Source organism: Cynara cardunculus (genome assembly GCF_001531365.2).
Source record: "Cynara cardunculus var. scolymus isolate 2C chromosome LG 12, CcrdV1, whole genome shotgun sequence".
Classification (NCBI taxonomy): Eukaryota; Viridiplantae; Streptophyta; class Magnoliopsida; order Asterales; family Asteraceae; genus Cynara; species Cynara cardunculus.
The window spans coordinates 3960180-3970875 of record NC_037539.1 but is presented as its reverse complement, the minus strand read 5'-3'; the positions used below and the strand labels follow the sequence as shown (position 1 = coordinate 3970875).

General features: G+C 36.6%; 1 protein-coding gene across 1 annotated transcript; it reads left to right on the top strand.

Moving 5' to 3' along the window:
- The first annotated feature begins 449 nt into the window (after window positions 1–449).
- On the top strand, window positions 450–1082 carry LOC112522417. The gene has a single exon (XM_025131517.1). The coding sequence runs from the start codon at window positions 450–452 to the stop codon at window positions 1080–1082; it is 633 nt and encodes a 210-aa protein (XP_024987285.1).
- The last annotated feature ends 9614 nt before the right edge of the window (window positions 1083–10696 follow it).

Below are 10696 nucleotides of genomic sequence, written 5' to 3'. Positions count from 1 at the left end.
GGGCAACAGTGTCGTTGTGCAAGGAAGATTATGGAAAAGGCGGGAGTTTATGATATCGTTAATAATAATATACAATATCTATTTTCTTAAAATGAGATATAAGAAAAATAATAAAATGACCAAAATACCCCTAATATAATAGAAGTTAGGGTTAACGATGTTAGGGCAGAGGACTCAATCTGTTACAAAAGTGAAACCGACATAATTAGTACATTTGAATGATTTGATTCATAATTTTTAGTAACCACAGGGACTAAATTTGTAATTTACTAATTACTTCATTTTAAGGACTTAAGGCGTTAAAACAGTAAAGTAGAGGCACCAAGAATGTAATTTACGCCTATTCTCTTTCAAATAACTCCGTCGCTTTCTTGCAATTGCATTAAACGAGACTCTCTCCTTTCTCTGTGTGCCAGCGGTGGTCGAGTGGCGGTGGACGGTGGTAGTGGATGGCAAGAACCAATAAGTACAACTCTCTCAACTTCAACGACATATATGAAAAGAAGATCGGCGCCACCAAGTCTAGCCGTTCATCATCATCATCGATTTCTTCAACTACTCCCTCTACTAACAAAACCGTTCTCTCAAATTCACGCATCCATGGAAACATGCTTGTCTTGAGTCGCCCATCTCCCAAACCCATCGTTTCTCCTCGGCAACCATCTCCTCCTCCTGCTACACAACCACCAGATCAGCCTCCGGTGGAATCGGACTCTATTTCCCTCCGCCCACTTGGTCGAACTGGGTTGGCCCCACCGTTGTCTCATCTGACGTTTCCTCTGATACAGAGTAAGGATTCGTCAGTGTTGCCAAAGACGAATAGGTTTGTGCCCCCGCATCTTAGACCGGGTTTCCACGGGAGGGAGGTGAAACTTGAACCGGAGATTCAGAAGCAAACCGGATGTGGTATGCGGTCGAATATCCGGCAAGGCCTTTTACGGTCTCCGATTTACAAACGGGAAGAAGGGAGGCCGAAATCTGGTGGTGGGTATGAAAGGGTAACGACAGGATTTGAGGGGAATCCAAAGGCGATGAACCGCCCTAGATCTAGTGGGTCGACTCGTCCCTATTCAAGTGGATGATTTGATAAGCAGCCTTCTCTGTTATCTCTTCTAATATTTGCCTATTCATCTTGTTGTTTTGTGCATAGTCGTGGCAATATGATTTCATTAGACATCAATAGTAACTCTGTCCTACCGAAATTGCAATGTGTGCATGTTTTTCTAGAATCTTTATCGCAAATAGATGTTTATAAGTTTGCAATAACATTTGGGGATTGTTTTGAAGTAATCTTTCGGTAACACAAATTAAACAAGAAATCTATAAAACAAAGGTAACAAAATTGATTAAAACAAGAATTCATGTACCTTTTCGATGATAAACTAGAATGAATGAAGATACGAGGATAGAGGCCTGCAGGTGCAGTGTCCTAAGACGAAATTTCGTCCCCAATCGTGCTTGGTTCCGGACGTCGCCTTGAGGATACAAGTATCTGGCCGAATTGATGAACGTCAATTCAATCCCATCTAATCGATAATGTGGTCTTGAAAGCAAAGGACAAAATGGAGAGGAAAAAGGAGAGAATTGGAGGGAATTAACGTGTATCAAAATGGAGGGAAGGCAAGGTATATATACCTTTGCATTTGACAACCGAAATTAACTGTTTTTAACTTCTCAGGGACTAATGCGGGTTTGAAGTGGGTTTACCCGCATGAGACTCGCTTTAGTCACAGTTTCATCGAACCAACAGAGAGGAATGCGGGTTTACCTGCATGGGAGTCGCATTAGACTCGGTTTTGTGGAACCAAACAGAGACAAATGCGGGTTTGGTGCGACTTTGGTCGCATTGAAGTCGCTTTCTTCTCTGTTTCAATATAAGTAAGAAATCGGTTTTAAGGTCAATAGAGCCCCCGAGGACCGAGGCCCAATCTTTTGACCATAAAATAATTAGCTAAGCCCACACTAAAGTCCAACATAATTCATATACTTGGGCTCCTTTGCATTTTGATAACTAGACTAGATTAAGTCTTATAAACCCACCATAGTTCTATAGTTGTTCCTATGTGGGACTAGTTGCTAGGCTAAAACCCAACAATCTTTAATATGGGTTGGAGGGATACTGCAATATATTATCTTAATTGATATCTTGTACAAAATTTAGATATTATGGTTAGAACATCTGCAGGCTGGAGATCTAGGGAAAGATTTGTGTTATCATAAGTGGCTCTAAGTGATTCTCTTCCATCTTTCACCAAAATGGTATGAATTGGGGGGGGGGGGGGGGGGGGTTATGGGGAACTTGACGAAATAGCTGATTAGCAAATAAGGTTTCACTTTTTAGCCATATTCTGACCCAATTTCACTTTTTAGTCAATCCTTACGCAGAATATGACTAGAGATTAAAAAGTGGATTTGGGTTTGAATATGGCTAAAAGAGTGAAACAGCCAATCAGCTTTGGCTGTTTATGTAAATTGCCATGGTTTCTGGCATGGAAATTGTACTGTTGTGGTTTGGAGAAAATTTATTGGCTTTAGTAGCCATTGATGAAATAGCTTTATCATGTAAGAGAAGCAAGATGCACATTGGGTAAGAATTTGTGCAGTGATTCCCTACCATCTAGGGTTTTAATCTCTAACAATAAATGTCATGTGTATCTAGTTGTTGATAAGAATGGATGATTGTTTCTTGGATGATTTATGGAAGCAAATAGATCCACTGATTACACAGTGGGTTGTAATAGCTCCATCAATATGTTAGTTTTGCAAGTAGATTATGAAAGGATTAATAACTTGAATAGATATCGTTATGAAAATGAGATACAATGTATGCTGTCCTTGAAACATGAAGGACTTGACGTTGCACGAAACTTACCCATTTTAATTATGCACGAGGCTATAGCGTATAACACTTTTTCAGGGGTTATCAAGTCCTGTCGTTTATGCATTCCACAAGGACAGAAAATGGTTGGCTACTGTTTCAATGATCAAGAACCATTAGTTGTAGGGGTGCCTTGTGGCAACTAATAAATAATGTTAGGATATTTGAAATATTTAGTTGTGCTTTAAATTAATTTGGCTTCAACATACATGCTTTCATGTTTTATCTTCCCTAACTTTAGTTATTCATCTTATATTTGAGATTGGGGTGGATACGAAGACCAATAAATTGATAATTACTGTCCAAGAAGAGATTGTACCTAAGTCAAACTATGTTGTACATTGGTGGGTAGGGATCAACAATGGTAACTAAATAAATGGGAATCTTGCCTTTGGGTAGGATATACTTGGCTCGTTTGGTTTGTTTAGGTCAAAACATGGGCATCTTGAACGCCTTTTGCTTGAAATTGGAGTTATACTATCAGGGATCGATAAAAAGTTGCAAATATTGTTTGTATGTTTTTTTTGAGACTCTGATATGTGGTGCCTTTGACCCAACTAATCATGGGGTTCATGCAAAGAGCCTTTTTCACGTGGTCTGAACAAACCCTAGGCAGACATGGTCCTTAAGGAGTCGATAGCATCTAGTGGCATTTGAAGTTAAACTCTGATGCTTCATGAGACACCTAGTTCTTGTGGAAACAACCCCTTGGGGGCTAAATTATTGATGGTATTGATTTTGGAACAAGATTACCTTATTTTATTATGATTGAGCCAATTTTTTGGCATCTTTCATTTGTTATATTCCCAAATGAACCTGAGATTTGTTTCATCTTTAGATTATGAACAGTTATAAGATGTCGACAAACATACACCAAATTCCTTTATGTTAATTTTCATTTTACCCTAATAAGATTTTGTTGGTCACCTCTGATTGTGAAATTAATGTTTTGTCCAGATGTCTTTTGTCTTTCGAAAGGTTGCCTCTTCTCAAGAACGATGAAGGATTCATTTCACAGTTGCAATTCAAGAAATTTGTGTACTCCGCTCGAATCTTGGATTTTGATTAATTGGTGCCTTTCTGATAACCTCAGCCTTCGTGGGTTAATTGGTCTTTGTTACAATAGATCAAGTAGAAGATAGTAAAGAGTTTGCAGAATTTACATGTAAGAATCATGTGCTTTTTTAACGTTCGTCTTCTGGAGCTATATATGAAATGGGTCTATGTTGATATCTTTTGCTATCTTGTAATTCAGTTATGCAGCATGATGATGCAAGTGATTCAAAACATGTGTGTGTGTGTATAGTATATCTTACATTTTGGTGCAATTTACTCTTTAAACTATCTAAATCGAATATAACGTTTCCATTTTGGATATGGTTTTTTTAAAAGTGTCATCGTATCCGTTTCGGTTCTACATAGGTAACAGGAACGATTTTGAAAGTTGACACGACCGTGTTACAAGGGGACGACCATGCCAAGGGATAATGCGAAAATCCTAGTTTTTAGCTTTCGGATTATGTTGGGAGTTGGGAATATTAGAGTTAGCTATACAAATCAAGGTTCAAAAAAACGTAAGGTCTGACGTGGCAGCAATGTCAAGTTTCAAGCCTTAGGAACCATGGTGAGGCCACAACGTTTTTCAAGACGTGACTTATGTCGGCAGATCTGTATATCTTATATATAGTTATATAATTGCACATATGTTTTATACTATTACTCAACGAGTAATTGATATTAAACAATTTAAATTAGGTTATATGCTTAAAACTAAAAAGGTAAAAGGAAAATTAAATATCCTATTATAAAAACCATGCATTAAGCCATAGCGTTCCATGGGCATAACATAACGTCACAGACGAGCCTTGAGACACAGTGTACCATGCATTGAGCCATGTCGTACCACGAGCATAACATGGCGTCAGATACGAACTTTTTTAAAACATTGATATAAATACAACCCTTGTGTTACCATTTGATAATCATGAAAATTAAAGAGAAACATTGTGAGAGGATCAACTTTGATAGAATTAAAGAGTTTAAATCATAAAGTGATTTGGGTTTGTAATCCTTCTTTTAGTTTCAGTTACTTTTTGGCTAATAAACATTATAAACTTCCTTCGTTCGTGTGGACATACCCCACCCCCCCTTTTGAGCTTGTCCGTTCGTTGGGTGATCCCTTTCTCTCATTGAGTTATTCATCTTGTTTCTGCCCCGATCCAAGTTTGTTCCTACATCCAATTGTTGGCAAAAGTCACGTATTTATCATTGTTTTGAATTGAAGTTTGTAGCTTAATTTTCGGACCATCTGAACCAAACGCAAAACATAAGCTAGTCTACGTCAGCTAATCCAGTATCTTGAAGGTGATCTTAGCGGTTGGTCTCTTAAGAAACAAAGAGCAGTATCAAGATCTGATACAAATGCTCGATACAGATCCATGCCATAATGCTATACTGAAATCATTTTACTTCAATTCCTTTGTAAAGAAATAGGGAACTAAATGCAATCAACCATCCATCATATCGTGTGACAACCTAAGAGCACACAACGGGCTTTAACCCCAATATTTCATTCTAGAACAAAGCATATCGAAGTTGGCATTCTCTATGTAATCGACAAGGTTTTGAATACAAAATACACGATTCCAACATCATAAAGTAGATCAAAATATTGACAATGAGAGAACTACAAGTTTGGAATGATTGTTAATACGTAAATCTAGAATAGAGTTCCAAAGAAATGCGGGCAGTCGGAAACTGAACCTAGTCGTATGTATGGATAGATGATGAAATGAGAATATAATACCTTTCTTCTTCTGGTTCGATCCTCACTCGCTTGTCATTTTCAGAAAGTATCCCCACTTCGATGAAAACATCAATCTCTTAAGGAAGACACAATGCCGACCATGTTCAAGCTTCGAATCGAATGCATGCATATATTCTATGATCAAACGCTTTATAATTCTCTCAACTGTTTCCTATATATATATATACACCTAGTAACTACGACAAAGGAATTAATTGTAATATGAAGGGAAACGTCAAGTGTCCCTATGAGTTCCTTCGAGCACTTCATTGGGAAGCTTTATTTAGGATTTCCTACTGAAGTGTTTGGAGGAACTCTAAGTGCCACTTGACACTAGCAAACTAGAAGTCTTGTATGTCATCGTAATACTAATCCACCATCTTCTATTTATATTTTTTTTAGTTTATGTACTAATTAACAATTGCGATCTTGTAGTGACAAGGAGATAGTTTTATCAACTCATGTCTATATGCCAAGGCTTCTAATAAGCGATGAAAGGGCCACAATGCAAATTAGTGACGAAAAAGTCCTAATTTAGCGATGAAAGGGCCACAATGTGATCTGATCAACCCGTTTGTACTAGTGAAGTGTGTTGAGTTGGATGTTCCAACCTTCTGGATGTTGCTGGATCTTCTCCTAAGCTTAAAGACACCAGAAAATGGCTCTCAAGAAGCTCTGGAGTATTTTCCTTTTAGGCTTTGAACTCCAATTTAGGATCCAGCAAGATAAGATGGACTTGATATGTAATATATATTAGCGAACTTTAATCCCGAWAGGGGATTTATGGCRTTTCTATAACAGATCAATTYCGTGCTACTTGATTCTACCACCATCGAGATGTTCATATGTGCTAACARAAAAGAACAATGGCAATTAGAGAGATGGTAAAAATTGAGTTTCYGAYCCAAGATTAATCTGAAGTGTATCAAGGCACAAAAAAGCAATGCTCGAATTCTAAAAGCAATAATTATTTAGAGGTTGTTGGTGATTTTATTGTCATCAAGTATTTTGGTGTAATTGTGATTTACTTTGAGATCGATTAAAGTGATAACGCAAACATACATAAGTTAGGATGTGCGGAGTGCACACTTACAAATGTTGCCCGTATCACCTTAGATCGGCATAAAGGTGGGGACAAGGGGCCGCACCCCCTTGGGGGGTTCTAGGCGCAGCGCATCTGGTGGGGTTCCAAGAGGCTGAGCCCCTTGGCGGTGGTATTGCTGGAATTTTACTAAAGCAGAAATCAGATCATATCCTATCATTGATTGGCTTTAGCTGTCGCTAAAGAGTCCTCAACTATCGCTGAAGAGCCCTCAACTGTCATTGAAGATCCTTCAACKGCCGCTGAAAGGCCTTCAACCACCAATAACCGTGATCTCTCATTTAAATATGTAAAACGAGAATTTRTGTATATATCTYGTTTTTCACATCCTTTGAAAACGAAAGAATAACCTCAAGAATTATCCCAATACGAGATTCGTGAACTCAAAGCTAATAGGTACGAATTATTGTATTTGGAAAGTGTTTTCCGACATGATTTTTGAGTTMTATCCAGTCCTATACACAGTTCTAACAGAGTTGATGTTGTGTGCATTAATAAAAATTTATTAAGTTGTATAAGTTATTATTTACGTAATGATCGGTCGCTAAGTAGTTCGACTCTATTTTGTCGTCATTTATACCTCATTAATGCGTTAAAATGGTAAAAACGAACTACATTAATGTGTTTTTGTATTTTGATAGGTTTGGACGAAAGATGGATAAAAAGAGGATTTTTGACAGCTTTGCAAGACTATGATATTTCGAGCATATCTCACTGGTTCGAGCTTGGATTTAATTGATTCAAGATGATCTGAAAAGCGAACAAACAGCCCTACAGCTTCAAAGTTTCGAGTTTCTGCAGATTTGGGCTACATCTAAGCCGAAATTGACGTCGAAGGCAAAAACGTGTTGCTAGAAAGTAAATGAAAAACCAAAGTACAAGTCACGACATCATCTGTCTACAGTACAAGTCAATGCAGCTGGAATATTAAGAAAAGAAAAAAAAAAGAGGAGGGGACAAAACATCGATCGACGGGAGCATCAAAACACGTACGGAATCATCACGAGGATTTGTTTAGGACGGTTTTCTGATTTGTTTCTATTAGTTATATTTTGCACAAAATATATGGATATGTCGTTTAGGATGGGRTTGTCCAGGTTTTGTCGAGACTTGATGGTTAATCTATGGTATATCTATATGTGTTTAAGTTAAACGTGTTTTAGTAATTGGTTGACAAAACTTATATAGTCCATTGGTATCCCCCGACCATACTGAACACAGTGGTATAGGTGGGAAGACAGTTGGTTTGGATAGGCATAGATTATGCCAAGGTCTGGATCGGTCCCTTAACATGTTGATTTGGATATTGCATGAAAACAAATTGAATTGGTGAAACACTTTGTTAGTAAAAGACAGTTGACCTTGACTTTTTCTCATCGTTAGAACTCGTTTTTTTTTCTCTCTCAATTTCGTTCTTTATAAAAAAAAAGCCAAAAAGATCTTCTATTTATTTGTTTCTTAATTTTAACGCAATTCCTTACAAAACTTGATTTTGTTAGCGTTAATTGTATTATTTAGATTTCAATTTCGAGTCTTGAGCTTTTATTGATTTAATTGAGTAGTCTATCTAAGTGACATACATGCATCCAATTAACACAAATAATTAGTTTGACCACTGACTCCCTGAGGAGAACGATACCCAACTTACCCTTTACTGATTTGAGTTAGGTTTATAAATTTAAACCTTGTTGTGTGTTTATTAAGTTGTATAAGTTATAATTTGTGTAACATATGTTCAATAAGCTAGTATAAGATATAAGATAATTACAATTAGACCCCCCAATTTACTCTACAGATTAGTACAAGTTTCGTATATAAGAAAAACTTTACTTATGATTTACCGTTAATTCTTTTCATTTATGTTAATCTGACGTCATTATCAAATTCCATTATATTTCTATGATTCCAAGTGGGAAACCGGGAAAAGGACGATGTTGATAATCTCTTTGTTTTCATAAAGCATAATGAAATTAAATGGAGATATAACCGAATGGAAGAAGGGAAGGTAACATTGAACAAAAAAGCATCATATTGTGCATATTTTGTACCACTTCTCTTAAAAACTAAACAACACTTAGGGAATATTTAAAAGCGCCACTAAATGTCAAGAAAAACATATCTTGGTAACTATAATTTTACATGAATTAACCCTTTTGAAAGGCATTACTAACGCCTTTGGGTACGATTACATATAGTAACGTTTTTGAAGCGTTACTAAAGGTCAAGAAAAGCATTACGAAAACCAGCGAGAAGCTTTCCAGACCTTAGTTTAGGGATGTAAAATTTTCTTTCTCTAAGGATCATTAATCGTGTTGTAGCGTTGTAGAGCTCAAGTCGTGGAGGTATATTTGATTCCATTCATGTTTTGGAATCATATATACACACACACACACGTTTCTATCCTCAAATGGAATCGTATTCCAATATTTGTCAAGTTGGAAATTGAACCTAGTCGTGTATAAGGGATAGTTTATGAAATGAGAATATAATACCCCTCTACATCTGGTCCGCACATCTCTTTCAGATCTTTCGTGAGTGAAATTGAAAACATCAGTTTCCTAATGGAGACACATAGCCAACCATGTTCACGCTCTAAATGTATCCATGTCCATAAATTGGACGCTTTCCCTGACAAACTCTTTGTCTATATATACCTGTAACTATGGTTTTTTTATTCATCAAACACATCAAATGAATACAAGTGGAGGAAAAGGCCAAGTGTTCCTCAGAGATCCTTCGAACACTTCACTGGGTTGTTTATTTTTAAGATTTTCCACTGAAGTGTTTGGGGGAACTCCAAGTGCCGCTTGACACCAACAAACTTTAAGTCTCACACTCATTTTTTGTTGTTTCATTAATGATCTTCCAAGTAAATTGATACATTGAGGTTGGATTGCAGTCTTTGCTCAAGAAAACAGTTATTTTAATTCTTACCACAAAATTCATTTTTCCTTTTTGACACAGCGAGAGATTTGCGGAAGGATCGACAAACGTCTAAACCCTTTAAGATAACGAGTCTACCAGCGTATCACTCGGGAAATAAGAGAAAAACTCTTAAACTAAAGATAAAACTCTATAAAGATTTAATTTATTAATTAGAAAATCCCATAATAATGTAAACAACAATCCTATTTATAATCTAAACTAGCTACGAGATAACTATGAAAACTTAAATTCAAACTAATCCTAACTCTAACCCAACTATGAAGCTAATTAGCTAAAGCAATTGTAATGAAACTAGGAAATCAAAACAATTAAAAGATRRTGACAMAAAGAAATCTGGTGGAACAAGAAACRAAATCTKCCTGCACGGCTCACGCTAGTTTTCCCGTTAGTTTAACTAGCATGGAAACTCTTGGTAGCCTCTGTCTCGACCTTCAATTCYAGGGGTTGRCGCTACTTTTTCTTTTTTYGATGCCACTTCCGACCTTCTTTYGACTCGGTTTTCTTCTTTTCCAAAGATTTGTTGAAAACCTCATTAACTCTCGGAATCTCTCTRTACATACCATTAAATGTTACAACTTGACATAAGATTTGAGGATCTTGCTTTCTCTCCCYTTTGGTTATYTGAAGATAGTGTATTAGAGCGTAAGGATAGTTTAGTCATTTCTATTTGTAGTGGGTACTATAAATTGGTGACTATTAATTTTTGGATCACTAAAACATCCAACTTTTAGTGACCATTTTTTTTGGTCAACAACATACCTAAGTAAAATCAACCGGTTAGTGACCACTATTTTTGGTCACTAATCATTTTAAACTAGTGACTTCTCCTTTCTTGGTCACTAAAACTTTCAACTTAGTAACACCAACTAGTTAGTACTGACCAATATTTTTGGTCACTAATCATTTCAAATTAGTGACTACTTAATTCTTTGCCACTAAAACTTCCAACTTAGTTACCATCATT